Source organism: Erpetoichthys calabaricus, chromosome 11 (genome assembly GCF_900747795.2).
Source record: "Erpetoichthys calabaricus chromosome 11, fErpCal1.3, whole genome shotgun sequence".
NCBI classification, from domain to species: domain Eukaryota; kingdom Metazoa; phylum Chordata; class Cladistia; order Polypteriformes; family Polypteridae; genus Erpetoichthys; species Erpetoichthys calabaricus.
This window is the reverse complement of record NC_041404.2, coordinates 143,265,344-143,290,397: the sequence shown is the minus strand read 5'-3', so window position 1 is coordinate 143,290,397 and position 25,054 is coordinate 143,265,344. Positions and strand designations below refer to the sequence as shown.

At 40.1% G+C, this 25,054-nt stretch overlaps 1 protein-coding gene across 2 annotated transcripts in view; it reads left to right on the top strand.

Annotated features, from left to right (window-relative positions):
• LOC114661078 (ras-related C3 botulinum toxin substrate 1) overlaps positions 1–23,707 on the top strand; it is a 34,344-nt gene extending 10,637 nt beyond the window's left edge. Inside the window, exons 2-7 of one of the 2 annotated variants that reach the window (XM_028814196.2) lie at positions 13,483–13,554; positions 13,914–14,031; positions 14,382–14,405; positions 18,910–18,972; positions 19,541–19,700; positions 23,181–23,707. In XM_028814196.2, the coding sequence (XP_028670029.2) occupies positions 13,483–13,554; positions 13,914–14,031; positions 14,382–14,405; positions 18,910–18,972; positions 19,541–19,700; positions 23,181–23,311 (568 nt within the window). In that variant the 3' untranslated portion in view covers positions 23,312–23,707. The remainder of the gene's footprint in view (positions 1–13,482; positions 13,555–13,913; positions 14,032–14,381; positions 14,406–18,909; positions 18,973–19,540; positions 19,701–23,180) is intronic. The other variant, XM_028814197.2, reaches the window with a different exon arrangement.
• The last annotated feature ends 1,347 nt before the right edge of the window (positions 23,708–25,054 follow it).

Genomic DNA, 25,054 nt, shown 5'->3' with positions numbered 1-25,054 from the left:
ATACACTAGCTGCTTGCATGTCTGTACTGTCATTTTTAATCCAAGAGTCGTCCCTCAAATCTGACTTTTTTTTTTTTTTTTTTTGTTTGTGGTGTTGCAGGTGACTTGTGCACAAGCGTATCCGTGTTGCACATGTTTTCTGTTCTGTAGGACAGATGCATTCCCATTACAGTTGGATACGGGTCTCTTGTACTTAAGAAGGTGAACTGTCGAGATAGGCAAATCCGATCTAAGCCAAGAATTGGAATTGAACAATGAGGCTTTTAATGTGAATCTTGCATAATTGTTGGACACCGCACTTTTGACTCTTTTAAAGTGGGGATTTTAACCCTTTGTACTGAAAAGCCAAGCAAAATGACACCCATTGTAATAAAAGGAAAATCAGAATTTTGATTAGTTTCCACTTGTTTTGATGGGAAGGTGTTAGCATTTAAACAATAGTCTGGGATCTCCAGTTTAACAGTGAATGGGTCAGAATCGGATATAAAATTCTTTCAGAACACTGGAAAGGCATTTGGAAAAACTGCTCCGCATACACTTGTGGATTTGTATGTTTTACTATTAAACACGACACGCTAAGCCTTAAAAACTATGAATTGGCTGATCCTGGAAGTGAAGTCCAAAAAAAAAAAACCTGGAAAATTTCACGTCTGGAGTAACTCGCTGTCAAACAACTGTTTTGCAATCGAATGTCTTTTTTTTGTTTTTTTTTTTTTTCCCCACCAAATAAGACTTTATATATATATATATATATATATATATATATATAATGTTCAGTCTTTGAGCCCTACTGTGCATGTGTTGTCAATGACACTTGATACCATTAATACTAGCCATTAGTGTGAAAGCTTGCACACCTGTAGATACGGAAGCCTTTTCTCTTGGTAGCAATAATTGAACTCTTTCGAGTTTTTGAACCCCATAGTATAGCAGGTAAATCATTTTCTCTTGTCAATGAATATATATCTTTTGTTTGATTGCCACTAGTTGCTGGTGTAGGACTGAGGAAAGATGTTTCCAGATGCCGTTGTGTGTTAGTACTGGCATTTCAGATGTTTTACAGCTTTATTTTATCTTTAGCTGTACTTTCAACTACTTTGCGTATCCTGATAACTTTAAACCTGTAATGTTTCTTTGCGAATCGTTACTTCCTGGTATGATTGCACCATTGCTTGGGGGAATGTACAGCATAAACCAGTCAAGATAAAGAAATGGAAAACACTTCCTTGTTCAGTTCTTTCTTTCATGTGGTTGTTAAGCTGGGAGCATTTAATTTTTATGTATGTGTTTTCATCAGAGATAGTAGGTTCTAGTAAAGGAGATCTGATTCTGCAAAATAACTGTGTGTACTCTCATATGTTTTTGCTTGTAAGAGAGCAATGTGAAAGTTTTGATAAGCCTATCCTAGGATTATGTATATTTGAAGACCAATCTTCATAATGCAAGCTAGACCTGTCCAGGAGTGCCTGAAGAATGCAACATGATGCTCTGAATTTGCTGGTGACAGGTTGTGTCACTGTGTATGAGTGAATCACCAGTTGCCATTGGTATATAGCCATGATGTTTCTGTTCAGTTTGTACAGTATGTGTTATATTGTCATTGATGGAACATTTGGAAGGTTCAAGAATACAAGGCATCACTGGGTATTGGTAGCTGGTTTTTATTCCATCTACCCTTGTCACTTGGAGACAGTTAGCTGTTATTAAATGAACTTCTTGTTTAACAAACATGCATCTTTTTGTGCTTCATAATGTCAGAAATGCACCTTGAGCTATGCAAAAGTGGATTCTATTTTTTTCTTAAGTTTATCTGCACTCACGATATCAGTATTCCTTTTTAAATTTTTTGTGTGTTGACAATTTCAAGTGAATCAACACAAATGCATAAACTTTTCCGAAACAAGAACTATTAATGTACTTCCAAACTTCCATCCATTGGGAGCCTTTTTGCAACCTTCACTGAACAAGACGCCAGTCCTTTATCACACAAGGTTAGAGTTCAGTCAGTTGATAATAGCATCACTTTATTAGATAGATAGATAGATAGATACTTTATTAATCCCAATGGGAAATTCACATTCTTCAGCAGCAGCATACTGATACAATAAATAATATTAAATTAAAGAATGATAATAATACAGGTGAAAAAAACAGACAATAACTATGTATAATGTTAAATATTAACGTTTACCCCCCCTGGTGGAATTAAAGAGTCGCATAGTTTGGGGGAGGAACGATCTCCTCAATCTGTCTGTGGAGCAGGACAGTGACAGCAGTCTGTCGCTGAAGCTGCTCTTCTGTCTGGAGATGATACTATTAAGTGGATGCAGTGGATTCTCCATAATTGATAGGAGCCTTCTGAGTGCCCTTCGCTCTGCCACAGATGTTAAACTGTCCAGCTCCATGCCAACAATAGAGCCTGCCTTCCTCACCAGTTTGTCCAGGCGTGAGGCGTCTTTCCTCTTAATGCTGCCTCCCCAGCACACCACTGCGTAGAAGAGGGCGCTCGCCACAACTGTTTGATAGAACATCTGCAGCATCTTATTGCAGATGTTGAAGGAAGCCAGCCTTCTAAGGAAGTATAACCGGCTTTGTCCTTTCTTGCACAGCGCATCAGTATTGGCAGTCCAGTCTAATTTATCATCCAGCTGCACTCCCAGATATTTATAGGTCTGCACCATCTGCACACAGTCACCTTTGATGATCACTGGGTCTATGAGGGGTCTGGGCCTCCTAAAATCCACCACCAGCTCCTTGGTTTTGCTGGTGTTCAGGTGTAGGTGGTTTGAGTCGGACCATTTAACAGAGTCATTGATTAGGACCAGTATTTGGATTGGGAACGGGGCACATGTATGCACTTCAGTGTTCTGGCTGGGAACTGAATTCAGACCTCTGTGGCTGAAAGGCTGTAGTGTGATCCAGTGTGCTGCCTGGCCCAGCTTAATCCAATTTAAAGAAATGACACCACCAGAACAATTATGTAAAGAATTGAAATGATGTGATTGTAAGATTTGGAATTCTAAAGAAACATGGAAGGACACAGCAATGGATTTGGTGCCCAGTTTTGTGGACACACAGTTGGACCTCCTGTATTTTAAATTTTAATGCTTTCAAACAAACCTGTGGAGTTGGAGACAAAAGCAATTGTTGTTACTGGAGTCTGTAAAAATGTACCAACTCTAACATATGTCACAATTAACATTTAGTCAATTTCCAGTGTCACATACTAATATGATTAAACTGTTACGTTTAATGGGACTTCATGACCATCGTACTGCATCCTACAAGCCTGATATTGACAGCAACAGCTCTCCAGTATTCAACCCAGACGTTCTGTTTTTGAGGGGAGGTCTTTTGTTTTATTAGATATATAGAGAGATACAATATGTAAATATATTTTTTGTCTCCCTTTTGAGCTTTTGTAGAGTTTCATTTCCTCTCTGGGACAAATACCCATTTGTTTGTCTATCTAGGATTAATTCTAGACTTGTATTGACTGCTGTTGGGATAGCGTACGGACTACAAGTTTAAGAATATTATTTTAGTTGACTGAAGTATAATGGCCTGGAAGAGCCTAGTCATGTGATCCCCATTCTTAGCAGTAGCCCCTTTTGCTTTGGGGCTCCCTCTATTCATTCCACTCCACTGTGCAAGTTGGTTTCACTGGAAGGCTGTGTGGGTGGGGAGTTTTTCAGCTGTGTGTTGGTCAGGTCTGTACTTGCTTAATCTGCTTTGTTGAAGGTGCTGAATCCTTTGATAGGTTTGTATATTTTGGAGCAGAGGCCTTTCCTAGATTCCTTATGAGCTATCAGAATGACTATTTCACATTCCTTTGTATGTTATAGAATTTCTTTCTTGATTGCACTTCATAGGGTATAATACTGAATTTTGTCGCTCCATCATTGTTTGCTTGTTTAATTGCAACATACAGCCAACCTTCAAGCCTTCTTGTATTTGTTAGAAGCAAAATTAAACCAAATTTAGCAGTAGTCATGAAGCAACCACTATTCCTGAAAATTTCAGTGTCGGAATGTGGAGCGCTGTAACCAATATTAAGTAGTGAAATGAAAACTTGAGATTTTGGGACAAGTAGTAAGTTTAGTTTGTGTATCGTTGACTGTTTTGCTGCCAGATTCACTGTAAAATGTAATATTTGTAGTAGTGTGTTTCCCTCGTTTCATGATCAGATCATACTGTTTTTTAATGTCTCTTTTGTAAAGATTTATAGTGTCAATGTTTAACATAACATCTTGTGACCATTCGTGCTGGCAGTACACTCTCTGCTTGAACCTGGAACCATTGATAAAATGTAGCCGGGTTGAGTGGGACAAATGAGGACATGTACTTGAACACTTTGCACCATCTCTACCTTTGTTCTCCCAAATAAATAAGTCTCAGGTTACAAAGCCAAAAGTACAGTGCTCAAAGCTCTTCAATAAATAAATAGTATAGAAGGTGGCACCTTATTAGGGACTAACATTTCCTCTGCTTACCCTTCTCAAAGGTTCTCAGCATGAGGGGACATCAAAAAGTGCATGTTAACCTTTTACCGGCTTGTGCCCAACTGCTTCCCTTATTGTCTGTGCAGCTCATGAGCCCCGCTCCCCTTCTTCTGCCACCATCCCATGGTGTCTATGTGAACTCTCGGCGCACCTAGTTGCTCCCTGCTCCCCTGCATTGCTCAGGCAGGCAGTGACCCTACTCCTTAAGCACTGTACGTCAGCTCCTCTTGGGGCCATTCCATTCCTGACCGCCTGGATTCCCACTATGGCATCTGCTGCGCCATGATCCTGATTCCACACACTCCATTTTCTCTTACCTTCGTTCTGTTCTGGTCCTCCTGCTGTTTCCTCTTCCAGTCTTCATTCCTCACTGCCCACTGGCTTACCTTCGGTGATGACTGTCAATGTTTCTGGGTTCAAGCTGCCAGTTGATGTGAAGCCAACCCAAACCATGTCAAATCTCTATTTCATGTTTTCAAGCTAAGCTAAATGGGCAGTTTTCTGGTGGTATGGGCAAGTACAGTACATTTTAGGCTACTTGTCAGTTTTTCTAGACTTTCTGTTTGTATTGTAGGGTTGTATGGCATCACAACATTTTGACTTTGTCAAGCTCTCTTGCTTTTTAATGACGTTTCTGTAAGGTGTGGGAGTGCTTCTGGAGGTTGATATTCGACTTCTGTTTAGGAACAGAACATTTAATGCCTCTTGTCTACGTACCATGGGCAGATTACTGCAAGATTTGTGGCGTAATCCCTTGGAAACACCTACTGCTGCATGAGTGCTTTGGAAGCATTGAGTCATTTGACTTAACAACAGATAATCTGCTGAAGCACAGGCCGGCTAGCTCGAGTCAGTTAACTTGCTGGTGTCCCACTTTAGCTGCACACTTAGATATCGGCACCTGAGAAACTTGAATAGGCAAAATGTTGAATCATCCAGTTTTCTATGCCATAATTAATTTCTTAGCCGAAGGACTGAGTACAAAGAAGCAAAGTTTTTTTATTACAGAGCTCTGAATGCTTAGTCGTGTGCTCTGTTTGAATTACTGACTCATTTTGCCGGAAGAGAGCAGCGATAGGGGCTAAAGTTCATAACTTAGTACTCTCCCTCCATAGGCTTGGTATACATGTGGTAGAGACCAGACATAATTAAATGAAATAAATTGTATTTAAATTTTTCATGATCTTGTTCTGTAGCAGTTTTCTATAAAAACTAGCCATGGTACCTGTAGATGACAGCAAATATTTTCAAATTTTTATTACCTGTCTGTTCTGTGTGCACCTTAAGCACCTTTCTTCTGTATTCGCGTGTGTGAATGTCTCTTAACGGGTGCTCCATCTCTTGAGCATGTTCTGTAAAACTTGCTTCTCAAGACTGTCATAATTTTCAAAGCACCTTTCTCGCCTCCTCTCCGATTTTATACTTGCCGTCTTTGAAGGTGACACTGTTCAGCGCTCCTAATACAACTTCACTCCTCCTCGTTCATGTCACTCTCCCTTCCTTTTTTGATTGCATCGTCAAAGCCAAACTAATTGAATTGTTCAGAGTGATGGGTCACAGACCTTAGTGTTTCTATTATCCATATTACTAACCGAGAATGGTAAACCGGAAGGCCTGGACGCAGGAGACATAGTGCGCAGGTGCCTACAGCGCGCGTCTCATAAACCGCAAGTGAAGTCTGATCCACCGCGAACGAAGGAGGCACGGCCCAAAAACGAAAGAGCTCAACTAACAAAGGAGTCATGGCTCAAAAACGAAATAGCTCAATTAACGCCACACAGAAAAGAGGATTCTGCACTGCACCCCAGAGTCAAACGTAAGACACTACGGGGTCCACAAAGAGAGTACGGAAGGTGCGAGAGAGTACGAAAGGCGCAGGTGCCTACAACGCGCTTCTGAACTAAACGTCCACACTACTCCCTATTAAACGTACAGTATCCTCACACGTCCAAACCATATAGCATATGTGAATCACATCATAGTACAGTGATGCACTATTAACAGTACAACCACAGAAAACGCTCCGTATTAACAGTAAGTGCAATTATCCATATTACTAACAGTAGACAACGGATAACTAATGGAGTCACGGTCACGGCTCCAAAGTGAGCCCGCATGGATAAAAACAATAGACGTAGGCGCCTACAACGCGCGTCTGAAACCGCGGAAGCAAAACTGTCTCGGGTCCAAAACCAAACAGCTCGACTAACGGAGCTACAAAAACGAGCCCGCATGGACAAATAGTGTACATAGACGCCTACAACGCGCGTTTGAAACTGCGGAAGCAAAGCAGGCACGGGTTCAAAACGAAAGACCACAACTGACGGAGATACAAAAACGAGCCCGCCTGGATAAAGTCAATGAACGCAGGCGCCTACAGCGCGCGTCTGAAATGCCGCAAGCAAAGAAGGCACGGCTCCAAAAAGAAAGAGCTCGACTAACGGGGCTACAAAAACGAGCCCACCTGGATAAAACAAATGAACGCAGGTGCCTACAACGCGCTTCTCAAACAATGCAACCAAAGGAGTCACGGCTCCAAAACGAAACATCTCAACTAACAACAACAACAACAACATTTATTTATATAGCACATTTTCATACAAAAAGTAGCTCAAAGTGCTTTACATAATGAAGAAAAGAAGAATAAAAGACAAATAAGAAATTAAAATAAGACAACCTTAGTTAACATAAAAAGGAGTAAGGTCCGATGGCCAGGGTGGACAGAAAAAACAAAAAAAAACTCCAGAAGGCTGGAGAAAAAAATAAAATCTGTAGGGGTTCCAGGCCACGAGACCGCCCAGTCCCCTTTGGGCATTCTACCTAACATAAATGAAATAGTCCTCTTTGTAGTTAGGGTTCTCACGGAGTCACTTTATGCTGATGGTTATACAGACTTCTGGCTTTTAATCCATCCATCATTGTTGGAACATCATGGTGCTTTGGGTAGATGGTGGTGGCACAAGCCACCACCAATAGGACACCGGAAAAGGAAACAGAAGAGAGAGTAGGGGTTAGTACAAATTTTGAATGAATAATGAATAGTTATTATAATGAATTGGATATACAGAGTGTCAGGATTAAATTACAGTGAAGTTATGAGAAGGCCATGTTAAAGTAATGTGTTTTCAGTAGTTTTTTAAAGTGCTCCACTGTATTAGCCTGGCGAATTCCTACTGGCAGGCTATTCCAGATTTTAGGTGCATAACAGCAGAAGGCCGCCTCACCACTTCTTTTAAGTTTTGCTCTTGGAATTCTAAGGAGACACTCAGTTGAGGATCTGAGGTTGCGATTTGGAATATAAGGTGTCAGACATTCCGATATATAAGACGGGGCGAGATTATTTAAAGCTTTATAAACCATAAGCAGAATTTTAAAGTCAATTCTGAATGACACAGGTAACCAGTGTAGTGACATCAAAACTGGAGAAATGTGTTCGGATTTTCTTTTCCTGGTAAGGATTCTAGCAGCTGCATTCTGCACTAACTGCAAACGATTGATGTCTTTTTTGGGTAGTCCTGAGAGGAGTGCATTACAGTAATCTAGCCGACTAAAGACAAACGCATGAACTAATTTCTCTGCATCTTTCGATGATATAAGAGGTCTAACTTTTGCTATGTTCCTTAGGTGAAAAAATGCTGTCCTAGTGATTTTATTAATATGCGATTTAAAATTCAGATTACAATCAACGGTTACCCCTAAGCTTTTTACCTCCGATTTGACTTTTAATCCTAATGCATCCAGTTTATTTCTAATAGCCTCATTGTATCCATTATTGCCAATCACTAAGATTTCGGTTTTTTCTTTATTTAATTTGAGAAAGTTACTATTCATCCATTCTGAGATACAGGTTAGACATTGTGTTAGCGAATCAAGAGATTTGGGGTCATCAGGTGCTATTGATAAATACAGCTGTGTGTCATCAGCATAGCTGTGGTAGCTCACGTTATGTCCCGAGATAATCTGACCTAATGGAAGCATGTAGATTGAGAAGAGCAGCGGACCCAGGATAGAGCCTTGTGGAACACCATATAGAATATCATGTGTCTTTGAGTTATAATTACCACAACTAACAAAGAATTTTCTCCCTGCCAGGTAGGATTCAAACCAGTTTAAGACACTGCCAGAGAGGCCCACCCATTGACTAAGGCGATTCTTAAGAATATTATGATCAATAGTGTCAAATGCGGCACTCAAATCTAAGAGGATGAGAACAGATAAATGGCCTCTGTCTGCATTTACCCGCAAGTCATTTACTACTTTAACGAGTGCAGTTTCTGTGCTGTGATTTGTTCTAAAACCTGACTGAAATTTATCAAGAATAGCATGTTTATTGAGGTGCCCATTTAACTGCATAATGACTGCCTTCTCTAGAATTTTACTTAAGAAAGGCAGGTTAGAGATGGGTCTATAATTTTCAAGAGCAGAGGGGTCGAGATTATTTTTCTTAAGTAGGGGTTTAATTACCGCAGTCTTAAGACAGTCTGGGAAGACCCCCGTATCTAATGACGAATTTACTATGTCAAGAACATTATCAATAAGCACACCCGATACTTCTTTGAAAAAATTTGTTGGTATTGGGTCAAAGGCACAGGTGGATGGTTTCATTTGAGAAATTATTTTATGTAAATCAGGTAAATCTATCCTAGTGAGACTCTAATTTATTTATTATGGAGTACTGGGGTTTCGGGGGATCCTTAGTGTTGGGGAGATATACTATGTTATTTCTAATATCATTAATTTTTTGATTGAAAAATACAGCGATAGCCTCACAGGTTTTACTGGAAGTACTTAGGAGGCATTCCTTTGAGTTACCTGGGTTTAACAGATGATCAATTGTCGAAAATAAGACTCTGGGATTACTAGCATTGTTATTTATAATCTTAGAGAAATAGCAGCGCCTCTCAAGACGGACTGTGTTATTGTATTCTGTTATTTTAACTTTTAATATCTCATAGTCAATAGTTAGTTTAGTCTTCCTCCATTTACGCTCAGCTCTACGGCATGTTCTCTTTAAATCAGACACTCTTTGGGTCTTCCAAGGTATAACAATGCTAGAAGATTTTTTAACTGTCTTTTCAGGTGCAACTATGTCAACAGCAGCCCTCACTTTAGTATTAAATCTTTCCACCTTACTATTTACATTCTCCTCGCTATTATAGTTGGCACTATAAACGGACTGATTGGTTAGAATGTTTGTAAGTTTTAAAGTTGCTGATGAGTCAAAGAAGCGTTTTTTAACAATATGCTTCTCATGAGTGTTTTCTATCATTATTTCTATATTAAAAAGTAGAAGAAAATGGTCTGAAAGACCCGTATCAATGACCTGCTTTATATCAACTTTTAGTCCTTTAGTAATTACTAAGTCTAACGTATGACCTGCTTTATGTGTAGGCTGATTAACGAGCTGTCTCAAATCAAGAGTCCAGGAGGTTCATAAATTCTTTTACTTTTTGGTCACATTGATTATCTACATGAAAATTAAAGTCGCCGACTATTAAGAGTGCGTCATAGTTCGTAATTAAGATTGACATCAAGTCAGAGAATTCCTCAAAGAAAGACGCGTTGAATTTAGGAGGTCTATACACGGATAATACTAGAACGTGAGAATCTCCCTGAATAACAATGGCGAGATACTCAAAAGACTTGAACTTACCAAAACTGATATTTTTACATTTTAACCTGCTAGAGTAAATGTTTGCTAGCCCTCCACCTCTCTTTCCTTGGCGATCAGCACGAGTAAAACTGTAATCCGGAGGCGCAGATTCGATTAAAACAGCTGCGCCATCTGAGCTAAGCCACGTTTCACTTAGTGCAATAAAATCTATTTTTTTTTCACTAATAATGTCGTTGATAAAAAACGTCTTGTTAGTTAAAGCTCTAATATTTAATAGTGCCATATTCAATGTTTCGGAGGAGCAGAGATGAATACTATGTGCGTTATTGATATAGGGAACCGGAATTAAGTTATTTTTATTAGCGCCGCTCTGTGTGTATTTTTTGTTTAATCTATGATCTGTTTTTACAGTTTTAATACATTGTTCATCTAAAGTAGTAACTTTAATTAAATTATTGGCGTTTATGCCGTATTGCCTAGATTTTCTATGTGCATTAAGATTGGTTATTACAGTATTTATGTTGCGCACTTTTATGGAAGATTTTTTTAAACAATTATCATGACCAAACACAGGATTGGCATTTCGGAAGGGGTTAAAAGCAGAGATAGATAGTCAAGATAAACGAATTACCTTCGATATGTTTTCGGAGAGGACCCGGGCGCCGAAGCTGTTCGGATGCAGGCCATCTCGCTTGAAGAAACACGGTCTTTCCCAAAAGAGGTCCCAGTTGTTAATGAACCCGATGTCTTGATTCTTGCAGAAGCCCTGCAGCCAGTTGTTTAAACCAAGCAGACGACTGTAATACTCGTTTGATCGTCTGACGAGAGGGAGTGGACCCGAGATGAATATCTTTGCCGATGGGGTCCTCTCCTTTGTGTCTTTAATTAATGCAGTGAAGTATGCAGTAACGGACATATAGAAGCGAACCCGCCTGAATACAATTAATGAACGTAGGCGTCTACAACGCGCCTCTCAAACAGCAGAGTCAATAGATAAACGGCAAAGAAAAGAACGACAGACGGCCACTAAACAATTCCGCCAATTAGCTGATGACGCATTCTGTAATGAGTCCACTATTAGTGAACATTCATTAGGATTAATGAATATACTTTCTTTGTTCGTCATCTACACCATTACACTCCAATATATCTCATACATTCATCAATGTATTTCGGGTTACCAACACCGGGGGTAGGCGAGCGAAGCGAGCAGGGGTCAGAGCCCCCTTGTATAGTAGATGCAGGTGTTGATTTACTGTACTTTGTGGCATGTAAGAACTCATTTGATTGGTTTCCAGATGGTCATTAACTTCTTTTGTTTCAGCCCTTACTGTATAAATGCCAGCATCTGGGTTTGCCTCGTCCAGCCCTGTGTGAGTCACACAGTTCTTGAAAATATACAAATGCATGCTGAAAGTTTGTGTGAGGATGGGCCATTTATCACACATGCCCCACCAGCAGCTTTGAGATAAACAGAACCTTTTGTCTATGGTGTGTAATGAAAAGTGTATACTCCAGTACAATTAAACATGGCTTTACTTTCATTTGTGGTTGTATGTGTGTCTCAGGTTGGCCCTCATTACACTCTGTTTCAGCAATTTATAACCTCAAAAATTCAGCATGTGTCCATATAACACACAGATAATTTAACTTTCTAATGACTGTTTTCTGGATGGCTGCATGTAAAGCTTTTATTCACTAAATTTTGTTTTGCTCTGGACAGTTTCATTGTTTATTGTTCACTTGGCTATTTTATCCAAGGTGACTTGAAACATGATATGATTTTGTTACACGATTGATTACATTTTTTTTTTTTTTTTTCCATTTGAAGCACAGGTAGGTGAAGCGACTTGCTCATGGTCACTCATTGTCTTTTGCAGGGTATGAACCCATGTGCTCAAGTCCAAAAGCCTTAACCATTATGCCACACTACCTGTCGACTTGTGATTTTTTGATTAATTTCTGAGTCATGTCTTCATCACACAAATATAAAAGAAATTTTACTGGGTGAATCTTGCTGGCTTGCTTTAAACATTTAGAGGTATTTTGAACACAGGAGCATCATCCAGGTAGGCCTTCTCATTTCTGTAGTCAAATGGCTGTACCCATCATGCAAGAAAATTCCAATTTCAGGAAAAGCTTTAAAATCTGTTTGTCTTAGTATTTATACAAGACAGTTTATATTTTAACATTGAATATTTCAAAAGCTTTTGTAGCACCTTTTTTTCTGCACACAGAGAAAAATGCAAGGATAAATATGGAATGTGATCTTAAACACTTGTTCAACCGACAGTATTAAAATTTCTATATTCACTGTTTTGGCTTTGAGTGATGTATTGTCTCATCAATGTTGTGTGACAGTCAATATCATAACAGGCAGGAAATGACAGAGCAGGGTGTCACTCATGAGTATACCCATAAATGAGTGAGGATTGGGGTGAAGAGGTGGGAGATTGAATCGAGCAGGGGGCTATGGATATGTTTAACATTAGAGATTGCAGCCTTTACTAAAGTGATGGATTGTGTGTATAATAGTTATATTTACTTTCCTAGTGAATATGTGAATTTCCCCTTGGGATTAATAAAGTATCTTATCTAGTGGTACAGTGGTAATTCTAAGATCAATGAAAAACAGTAATAAAGGATACATGTAGCTTCTTTTAATATTGGTTGACATTTACAAAGGAAATCTCCTGGCAAAACGTATAGTCATGGGGTTCCTTCTGTTGGCTCAAGTTACTTTGAAAGAGTCCAGGAGGCATGGTTCCTGGGCAGGGGTGATGTCCTCCATCCATAGGTGATCTTCAGTTTTTTAGTGCAATGCCAGGGCTTTTATACTTTTCTCTCAGTCTTTGGTTCCAAAATAAGATCAGGCAATTGGGATACAAACTTTTGGTAGCAGAGGGTAAACTGAATTAGCACACAGTAACTGTTGACCATAAACCTGAGCGTCCATCTGTGGGCTGCAGCTACTCTCAATTGCCTGCCTGAGTTGTCTCCACTTGTCTCTTCCCATCTCATTTGTGCCTTCTCCCTGTACGGTTGCTTAAATGGCAGTATGCTTTGTTTCTATCATCTGGTTTGCATGACTTAAGCTGTCTATTCATGGCCTCAATTACCCATTTTAAGTAAAATAATGTGGGATAAAATGCACAGATCGCTGCGGCCACACTTCAAGCTTTTGTCTACAGAGACAAAAGCTGCCTTCTGATATCTGATGGCTATAATGATATAGTCCTGTCCAAATAAGAACACTGCGTGAAGGGCTCTGTGCTTGATGTCTCAATGAAGCAGTATATCATATACAAGGGCTGCTTTAATAATAAATCCTTATTCACCATAGTCTCTCCTCTTCTTTCCTTACAGGGCTGTAGGTAAAACATGCCTGCTCATCAGCTACACCACCAATGCCTTTCCAGGAGAATACATCCCCACTGTGTAAGTAGAACAGCTTTGCACTGACAAGTTCAGATGACCTGGCCTTACCAGACCCTTAGAAATCAGATTGTAGGTTTGAAGTAGACATTGGATCTGGGTCAGTGGACTGGGGCACCAGTTTAAAAGACTGTACATATTACAGTGGAGCTGGGTAATGGCATCCACCAAAGCAAGCTAGAAATACATTATCAGATTAATTTCCCTATGATGTCTTGTTACAAAACATGAATATCTGTATATGAAAGTTATGAACATTATTGTGTTCATTTTTTAGAGAGGTTCGTCCTTGACTTAAACCTTAAAGCCTGTGATTAAAAACGCACACAAATGTAAATCCAGGAACTTTTTTTCTTTCTTAGTTTCGACAACTATTCTGCAAATGTCATGGTCGATGGAAAACCAGTTAACCTGGGGCTGTGGGATACAGCAGGACAGGAGGATTATGACAGACTGCGTCCTCTGTCTTATCCACAGACGGTAAGTAAGCCTGTGTCAGGTTTGGATTTGGTGTTTAAAGTTATCAGCCAGCCAACCACATGGCTCTGTAGTCATTTCAAGGCTGACTTGGATGTGTTTGCATCTTAACAGGTTGTTTCCTTCCTTAATTGTATATGAAACGAACAGCTTTTCTAGTTTAGATGAGAAACATGACAGCATTGTTAGATTTAGTCCAAGAGTGACTGCGAATTTGCAATTGGGGGACACTTTTCAGGTTTAGTTCCCTTCCCCCTCACTGAAATCTGGTGAGATTTCATAAGTTAAAATTAAAAAGTCTACGCTTCAAATGGACATGTAGAGGTTTACATGTCCATTTTGGAATTTTGCAGGATTCCTCTTTAACAGTGATGACAGTGAGTATTATCTTTTCTGCAATGAGGCTTCAGTTATTGTATTTTAACACAAAACAAAAATTGCCGCTACTCTTCTGCACATAAAGCTACTGTCATCCTGTACAACCTTGCAGATTGATTTTCCTGCTGTGTTTGCCACCTCTAAGTAGTAGCAATAGCAGTAGAACTTCTCTGTGGCTTTCAAAGATTAGTGCCTGGGTAAATGATTCATAGCATTCAAAGGGGATGAGAATGAAGTTTGTGGTTTTCTTTGCTTTTGGGCTGCATGTGGGTACCAGGGGAAGCTAATGCTATTAACCAAATCACTCCTTGCCGTTTATTTCCTAATCAGTGTGAAGATGCTTAATAGAAAGCACTGTGTTGCCTTTTCTGTGGAGAGTGCTGCATGCTGCCTTTAGTTCTTAGTTTTCTCTTGTGGAACTCGGCTCCTTCCTATGATGTTTGTTTAGAAGGAGGATGGTGTAAAATGTGTTTGCTTCATTTTCTTAAAATACTGCCAGTGACATCCGGAGAGATTTTACACACAAGTGAAGTGAAAGTTGGTTTAGTGCTAGGGGTGTTAAATGCTGGCTGTGAGAACATGCAGCTACCAGACAAAACAATTTTCCATTAATGGCTCTTAAAACACACATTTTAGAAGCCAAATAAGATGATGGCACTATCGTAAAGAAATTTCCTATTTAAATGTCACTTAAATATAAACTGGAATGCTAGCTGCACTTGAGTCTTAATTCAACTCAAAACCAAACAAAACCGCTTTGTTTTTGAATTCTTGGGCCTTCCTTCCACATCTATAGATGTGGTGGCAAGGTGCTCCATGGAGTAATGCCCTGCCATGTACTGTCACTCTCTCATAGGACGTTTTGTGTGTTAGAAAGTAGCCAGTGGTCGACAAATGTGAGGCGTTCAGTGCCGATTCTTAAGTTGTTATAGACTTGTACTGTGCAGGCCCAACTCCAGACTACCTGCTTTTAGCTCAGACTTGCTTTTCAAACTGTAACCCAGGTTTTCTCCATAGCAGCTGTAGAAAACCGTACATCTTTTCAATCAAATGAATTGATTTCATAGTTCCCAAAATTCTTACAGCTACACCTACACATCCACTTCCTCCCATACAGTGGGGGAAATAAGTTTTTGATCATCTACTGAATTTAAGTTTGTTCACTTACAAAGAAATGAACAGTCTCTTAATTTTTATAGTTTCATTTTAACGGAGAGACAGAAAATTGACCAAAAATCCAGGAAAAAAAACATTGCATAAAGGAGAGACAGAAAATTGACCAAAAATCCAGAAAAAAAACATTGCATAAGTTAAATTGATTCCCATGTCATTGAAATAATTTGATCCCCTACAACCCAGCCAAGACTTCTGACTCCCACAGATTGGCAGTCAGTCGATTCCAAATACTCCTGATCTCAACTCCTTGTGTGTATAAAGCACACCTGTCCACAGAATCAATTTCTTCCATTTCAACCTCTCCACCACCATGGGCAACACCAAAGAGCTGTCAAAGGACGTCGGGGACAAGATTGTGGACCTGCACAAGGATGTCTTAAACATCCGGGCCTGTACATGTGCCTTCTTGAGCAGGGTGACTTGGCGGGCACTGCAAGATTTAAATTCATTACAGCGTAGTGTGTTACCAATGGTGTTCTTGGTGAGTGTGGTCCCAAGTGCTTTCAGATCATTAATTAACAAACTCCTCCTGTGTAGTTTTGGGCTGATCCCTCACCTTTCTCATGATCATCCTCACCCCATGAGGCAAGATCTTTCATGGAGCGCCAGACCGAGAACGATTGATCATTTTATATTTCTTCCATTTGTGAATAATTGTACCAACAGTTGTCACCTTTTCACCGAGCTTCTTGCTCATGGTCTTGTAGCCCATTCAGTCTTGTCCCCGATGTCAGCAGGTGATCAAATATTTGTTTCTCCCACTGTATTTATAAAAGCCCCATCCGCTCTAGTTTGGATTAGGACTGCAACGTTAGTCTGCTTTTCCTTCATAATCTGCCTTGTAGGCAAGCTGAGGCAGATTACTTTGATACACAGGTGGTCTGTTGGTACACCTGCAGAGAGGTGTCTGCCGTAGATCTTTGTGTTCTTCCTTCCTGGCATACCAGTCCTACAGTCTTCTTGTAATCTCTTTTGTGCCACTTTTATTTCATCTACCATGCATACAAACTGCAATTTTATTGTCATGTCTTTGAAGCTGTTCTTTTTTCATTAGTCTCGTGAGCAAAATGTATTGAATGGCAATACATAACAAGTAGTTCTAAGCCATAATGCACTTACAAGCTTTTTTGTGTCCCCCACACCAGACATTAAAAGATAAGCTTGGTATTTCTCAATTTGAAAGTTAATCAAAACAAAACCAACAATGTGCCACAGACGTACACTGTGATTTCTTCGTTCAAGAGGAAACCACACCAACAGTTTTCCCAGGAAGACCACAAATGCTGAAATGGTGTGCGTACAGGTCATCCTTTAAACTGGCTGACTCATACTGATAGTTTATAAGTCATAATTTAACAAAATATTTTAGAATATGTATATGCAATCGCAAGATGTAGCTTGGTACTCTGCATCTATCTTTGATGTATTTTGTACGTTTTCAAGCTTTTATTTTATTGATGCCCCATTAGCTTCTACAGTATAGCTTTTTTTTTTTTTTTTTTTTTTTTTTTTTTAAGTTTGAGAAAATGCTTATGTTTAGAACACAATTTCCTCTGGCAAATGCATATACCTTCATGTTTGTGAAAAAGTAACTTTGACTTGAGAAATACCAAACGAATCCTTTAAACTTGTACTGCTGTGCTGGTAAGGGTTGAGGCACACTTTTAGCCAGCACAGCCCCTTCCTTAAAAAAAAAAAAAAAAAAAAAAAATTGCGTCTCCCCTTCGGTGGGGGGGGGAAATGTATCTTTATATCCTTTTTAAGCCAACCAGACTCCTGTAGCCGTAATACATCTTCAGCCTCAATGTGATTTGATTGTCCTCACGGAGTTTGATTCCACCGTTTTCTAATGCAGTGGAAAATCAATGGGTCAATTTTTGGATTACATTTGTCACAGTGCAGTCTTGACCCCTCAGTATATGTTGGTTAAAATTAAGCCAGTCTTTTTTTTTTTTTTGGTAATGTACAAGGCAAACAGTTACTGGCTGTTTTGTGACGTTTCAGTTCATAGTAATATATGTCAAAAACTTAAGGATACAGGTGTGAGCTGATCAATGCCATCAAGGTTGGAATAGTACAGCATTACATGCATGAGTAGTGTGACTGATACCTGTGTCCCTTCATTTCTATGAAGATGTGACGACATTCAAATGTCCCCATGAGTTATCTGTACATGTGTGGGGAAAATCCTGTGGTGGTGGCCAGCTAGTGGGTTCATTCCTTTTATAAATCATTCCACCCCATTCCTTTTAATAGACTTGAACTCAAAGAGGGCACATCTGATCGTGTTCTTAAGCTTCATTACATTCATCCTCAGCTGTGTTTACATGGAGCTGGTGGCGTTTGTCATTGTGCTTGAGGCTTGTAAACCTCAGATAGGACAAATGAAGTAGAAGAATCCGATTCAGTGTGTGATTTTTATGGACTTGAACCAACTGTATGCATTGAGGGTTTGTTTATTCTTTGAATAATTAAAGAATTCCTTTGTTAAAACGGATGAATGCAGTTAGATTTAACAATGCAATGTCTTGTTCACATCAATGACCACATCCCCTCCCTAACCCATAAAGAAAAACTTTATTTCTTTTCTTTTTTTTTTTTTTTTAAAGGGATATGTAAAATAACTTGAAACTAGACTGTTTTAGAGCACTTGTAGGTAAAAAGTCACTGAACATGCAGGGTGTTTACATTTTAACACTTAGACGCGAAGGGCCTAAAAATTCTTATTTTCAGTCTTTCATGTGACATTGGGTGTGTTCTTCACTTTAGTGGCTTGAAGGTGCACACTAACCCTCAGTTTAACATTGTGAACCATGTTGGGGTTGAGGCAAGGAATTTAAGTTTAGATTAAATGTGCGGTGCTTATGAAATTTATGCATTTTCACTCCCAGGTCAGCTGCTATGAGCAGCTGGGCTCCTCTTTCGCAATTTTAATATTAAAGCAGATAGTTTTATACTAAGAACCACTGGCTTAAGAGGTTTTGTGCGACTCTCCCCCTTTTCATTGTGAAATGATCACGGGTGCTTCAGATTTAACATCTTGTTTTGTAAGTGGATGGTACTGAAGTGGCTGCTAAATGGATGGTAAGTAGTTTTTTTTTTTTTTTTTTTTAATTATTCTTGTATAAATCACAACCTACACTTCGTGTTTTCTGTGCACCATTTTCACTTATTGATAAAACCCAGGGAGAGAGAAACATGGCTTGTGGCCTGCATGATTTTAGTATCTCCTTAGTAGTAGTTTATTGAGTTGGCAGGTTTGTCTTGCCTTTTGCAAAATTTCTTGACACTCCAGATGATGATGTTTGTGTTTCTTGCTTGTTACAGGATGTATTTTTAATCTGTTTTTCACTGGTGAGCCCTGCATCCTTTGAAAATGTCCGGGCCAAGGTAAGCAATACTTAATTTTTTTTTTTTTAATTTAGACTTAAGTTTGCTACTGATTTTAAAATAAAACACTTGTACTTCTACACCACCGCCAACTGCCCCCATTTACGTTTTCTCAAATGCTGTTTGTGAAAGAGGGCGGCACGATGGCGCAGTGGTAGCGCTGCTGCCTCGCAGTTAGGAGACCCAGGTTCGCTTCCCGGGTCCACCATGTTCTCCCTGTGTCTGCGTGGGTTTCCTCCGGGCGCTCCAGTTTCCTCCCACAGTCCAAAGACATGCAGATTAGGTGCATTGGTGATTCTAAATTGGCCTTAGTGTGTGCTTGGTGTGTGGGTGTGTTTGTGTGTGTCCTGCGGTGGGTTGGCACCCTGCCCGGGATTGGTTCCCTGCCTTGTGCCCTGTGTTGGCTGGGATTGGCTCCAGCAGACCCCCGTGACCCTGTGTTCGGATTCAGCGGGTTGGAAAATGGATGGATGGATGTTTGTGAAAGCTTTATAAAAGCTGTCTTTCGTCGCAGGCATGTTCCTGTTGAGCGTATCTTAAGTCATTTGACTTTTTCTTTGTCTTTCAGTGGTATCCTGAAGTCCGGCACCATTGCCCCAACACCCCAATCATTCTTGTTGGCACAAAGCTTGATCTGAGAGATGATAAAGACACCATTGAAAAATTAAAAGAGAAGAAACTCACTCCAATCACCTATCCTCAAGGACTGGCCATGGCTAAGGAGATTGGTATGAGCATGCATGCACTCTTGACTGTTCTGCTGTAAACTAGTTGGAGGGCAATATGTTTGTCTGCATGCTCCCACTCTGCTACACTTTCCTCTTCTCCTATCCTTATGCAAGCCTTTCCGAATTGTGGAATACCGAGAACTCCTCTGTGTGAATTTGGAAAAGCAGAACCCCCCCTTGCACAGATGTGTACAAGCTCCCAGTCATTGCCTGGTTTAGCTAGGAAGTTGGTTGTAACATCCACTTTGGGGCACTTGCCCAACTATACAAGGTGTTGCTGAATATTTGCACTCGTCTCCATATGTAACAAACCTTTTTGGAAGGTTCACTCGGTGCGTTTACATGCATGCGCACACAACCAGGTGAATAACCCGGTTAAAGTAGAAACCTGCTTTCTTAATAATCTGTTTTACATGCACAGGTAATCTTCTGGAGTTCTCCTTTAGCAGAATATTCCAATGTCATTAAACTTCACACCAAAAAAAAAGTTAAACTTCCTCATCAGCTGCTGTACATCCATAAATAAGCGTGACGCCAGTGATAATTTTCTTGTTTTATAAATGTTCAGTCAGATTGCTGGTTTATTTATAGGTTTATTACTAGATTGCATGTAGCACACTCTTTTGTGTTTTGCTGTGTGATTGAACCCTGATTAAAAACTTGCATATGCGGATGTGTGCTGCTTGCCTTACACATAATGCAGGTGTTTTTATTTTATGAAAGTATTGTGTTGGTCCAGTTACTTTTAAAGTAACGAGTAATCTATGGAAGGCATGTTACTTTTAATGTATTGCCCTACTGCTCTCAAGATCGTGTTGTTGAGTTCAGATCAGTATGTCAGCTCAGCAACAGAAATTTAGCTCTTTCTGTAATATTCAGCAGATTGTTTCAGCCAGAAGGAGTAAGGCTGATTGCCCAAACATTTGCCTCTGGAAATTTGTTGTGGACATTCTACCCGTGGCTGCCGAAAATGAGGGTGAAGAAAATACATATGCAGGCTGACCAAGTGCATCGGGCATGTTCAGACTACAAAATCCTTAACAGTAACACGGATGAGGTTTTAGGTGGCCACATAATCGGATTATTTGTGGAACAATCTCCTTCCGTTAATCAAGTGTCTGAGGCTGACAACCTCATTTCTCCAACCAGAATAAGGGTTTACATGGCGTTATAGAAACCAGGTTTACGTGAGTAACTGGGTTATTGAAGTGCATGTAAATGGCTGATTTATGTGGTTGAGTTTTAGCTCACACAGAACCTGCAGAGACTGCTGAGTTAGTCCTGAAATAAAGTAAATCGCTACAGTGTGATACAGGCAGAGAGGGTACTTTATTAATTTGTGCTGTATTACTGTGTGTTACGTGAATTTCCCTTAGGGATTAATAAAGTGTAGATTATCATGCAAGTGCAGGACTCTGAACCATAGACAATATCTAATTATGTTCGACTGGCCAGAGTGAAGAGGCGCACTATAGGAGAGGCATTAATACAGACTTCATAGTGCATGATGGAGGAAAAATCTAGTGAATAACGGTGCCCCATTATTACTACACACAAAGTGAATGGGCCTCTAATTTTATCCCGTTTTTTACCCCTGTCTCCATTGACCTTTGTGTGCATCTGGTGTTAGTCCCCCGGCAGAAAACTACACAGCTTTGCCCATTGGTTACTGTGAACTAGAAAAACCAAATACCCAGGAGCTTGTCTCACACCTGTTAACGGACCTGCTCTTCTTCAAAAAGATGAGCTTGTTCTGGCCTTTTTTATATACACAGTAGGTCTGTGATTTCCACCAAATCCAGGCTACTGTTCAGAAGGTCCCAAAAGGTATTTATAACCCTGCTCTACCTCTTCACGCGTTATGGGAAGTGATCTCTGGGATTTGTTGGCATGCTGATGTCCTCCACCAACTCCTCTGTTTAGGTTACATTCCGTTTCTGGTTGTTCCAACTCTGCCACTTGATAGTCCTCCACTACTATTCTGTGCTCATTCTAGTCTCCTTTGTTGAGTTAAGGTTGTATTAAAGGAGTCCTCTAGGAATTGGACTTGAAGTCAGTGGCATAATGGGTGTCAAGAGCCTGGGATAAGACGAGAAGAGCTCAAAGTGTTGCTGATCACCATCTCTGAGCCTCGGATTTTTGCCTGTTGGGTATAGAGTGCAGGGTGACTTGTTGAGATGTAGCATTTTAAAGGCCAACAAGAAATGCTGGTGTATGGAAGATGGAGCCTCACAGTTCCAGTGTCCAGGGTTTTATTTTATTTTTTTTTCCCCTCCTCCTTTCTCCCATGTTTACATTTTCATAGTTTTCTGGTATTGTGTGCCTTTACCCTATAAACTGTAAATCTTCATGTCCCAGAAGGTTGCTATCCCAACATCTATTGCCGCTCTGACTGGACTGGTGACACAGCCCCCTTCGCCTTAAGTCTGAAGTCGTGTATAAAAACCCACATGGATTTAACAAAAATGTCAAACATTTAGCATGATGTGAATGTGGCAGGTTTCTCAGGTCTTTATTGTCTCAGATGTGGAGTATGTTGAAGTGATATGTAAGACATGGGGGGGGGGGGGGGGAGACAAATCGGTAAACTGTTTAGACCACGGGTGTCGAACTCTGGTCCTAGAGGGCCGCAGTGGCTGCAGGTTTTCATTCTAACCATCTTCTTCATTAGTGACCAGGCTGCAGGTTTTCATTCTAACCATCTTCTTCATTAGTGACCAGGCTGCAGGTTTTCATTCTAACCATCTTCTTCATTAGTGACCAGGCTGCAGGTTTTCATTCTAACCATCTTCTTCATTAGTGACCCATTTTTGCTGCTATTTAACTACTTTTGCCTCAGTTTTAATTAACTCGGGTTCCTTTAGTTGTCTTTTTCCTTAATTAGTAGCCAAACAATAATGAGACACAAAACAAGCTGCCACATGACCTGCTCACCTGTGCCTATCGCACAATATCTGAAAATAAAGAAATGTGAAGGTCTCTTAAGATTGATCTCTCAGGTCACCAAAACATTTTGACTGTGGTCTTACAAACAACAAAGATCAACAGTTTTGGAAATGTCTGCCGTGGCAGAATGACAGCAGCAACAAGCTGTGGAATTAAATAACAAGTTTAACTAACAGCAGGAATCGGCTTCTCATTAAGAGACTGGTTGGAGTTTGAAATCCTAGTTTAGCTGGTCATCTGTTAGCTCATTTCACTTCTGTTTGGCTGCCATTTAATGAAGAAACAAATCAATTCAGAGGACTGAATCCTTAAAAACAGGGCTGTTGAAATGATGGGAAAAGGAGTTAATTAGCAGTGAAAACTACTCACTGATTAGGAAAAGGGTCAGAATGAAAACCTGCAGCCCTCCAGGCCCGGAGTTCGACACCCCTGCTTTAGACCCTGAATTACAGGCCTGTTCCTCTGAGGACACACACTGATGTCTGTTGCCTGTTTGTTTATTTGTGTTTGTTTTTGTTTGTTTTCCGCTCACAGGTGCCGTCAAATACCTGGAATGTTCTGCATTGACACAGAGAGGCCTTAAAACAGTATTTGATGAGGCAATCCGAGCCGTGCTGTGCCCACCTCCTGTCAAGAAGAAACATAGGAAGTGCAAGATTCTGTGATTGCTGGCCAGAGAACAAAATGGAGCATTTGGATACTTTGGAACAGGCCATTTATTTCTTCTGTTGTAATTAATCTTTCTTATAATCTGTGCATTAACCTTAACCTTTCCAAACCCTAGTTAGATTTCATTTAGGTTTTGACAATTACGCTGCCTTTTTAAAACTTTACATTTTATAACTTGCTTAGTCCAGATTATTAGGGGATGGTGACCCACTTTTTTTTTTATTTTAATTTTTTTTTTTTTTGTCCCAGTTGTTGTTTTATCCCTGTTTACAGTCTTCAGATGTATTAAAGTGTTGCCAAAATATCTGCTGTTAACAAGCTATATAGAGCTGTAACGCATATGTCAATTCCAATTCCTAGTTTTCATTAAAAAATGAAAAAAATTAAAGGAGCGTTAACGTTGGTCGTGTTCTATGTATTCTTGTCTGCTCCTGGAAGTCATCAGGGGATTGGAGACCCCTGGCTGGCACTGACCCCCCCCCCCCCCCCCTACCATAACACCACCCGGGCTGAGCCTTCTGTGTTGGCTATGCACCTACTAAGGTCTAACTACAAAAAGGAAAATTGAAGCAGGGGGATGATATGTACTTCCATTATGTGAGATTTTACAGTTGCAGCCAACGTCCATTATGTGAGATCTTTTACAGTTGCAGCCATATTAGAACTGATGTTCACCCACACCCTGGTAGCCACGATGGCAAAAGTAAGAAGAAGAATCGGGTACAAGAGAGGAGAGGTGTCACTTGCTGTGAAATCCTGCATTTGCTCTCCTAATCAAACCCCTGAGGACGCCTGTAGGGCAGCAGACGTGTCTTTAAGGTCTTTAAGGCTAAAAGAACAGTCGTAGGGAGTGGGTGCCCCCTGCTGGACACAATACAACACCCCTCAGTTCCATTTCTGGTCTTGCATATTCATATTTAAGATTTCAAAAAGGGCTGTTATGTTATAGGCAATGCATGTTAAGACCTTACGGTGTCTGTCCCTGGGCCTGATCCGAACCACAGCAGTGTCACTTCTATAAGCCGCGGGTGTCGAACTCCAGTCCTGGAGGGCCGCAGTGGTTGCAGGTTTTCATTCTGACCCTTTTCCTAATCAGTGACCAGTTTTCACTGCTAATTGACTTCTTTTGCTTTAGTTTTAATTAACTCAACTCGGGCCACTTAGTTGTTTCTTTTTCCTTAATTAGCAGCTAAATAATAATGAGACGCAAAACAAGTCACCTCACGATCATCTTACCTGTGCCCATCACATAGTATCTAAAAATAAAGAAAGGTGATGGTCTCAGTAAGGTTGATTGCTCCGGTCACCAAAACATTTTGACGATGTTCTTAGAAAAATCAACAGTTTTGGAAACGTCTGCTGTGGCAGAATTAAATAACTGGTTTAATTCACAGCAAGAATCAGCTTCCCATTAAAAGATTAGTTGGAGTGAAATTGGTAATCTGCTAGCTCATTTCACATTTCATTTCGGCTTCCATTTAATGAAGAAAGAAATAAATTCAGGGGACTGAATCCTTAAACTCAGGGATATTAAAATAAAGGAAAAAAGTTAATTAGCAGTGAAAACTGGTCAATGATTAGGAAAAGGGTTAGAATGAAAACCTGCAGCCACTGCGGCCCTCCAGGCCTGTGTTCGACACCCCTGCTATAAGCAGTACAAATCGGAGCCATTTATTTTTTTGTTAATGTTCTTACTGTTCGCTCGCTCGCATTGGCGTCACACAAAGTTATTTATGCTT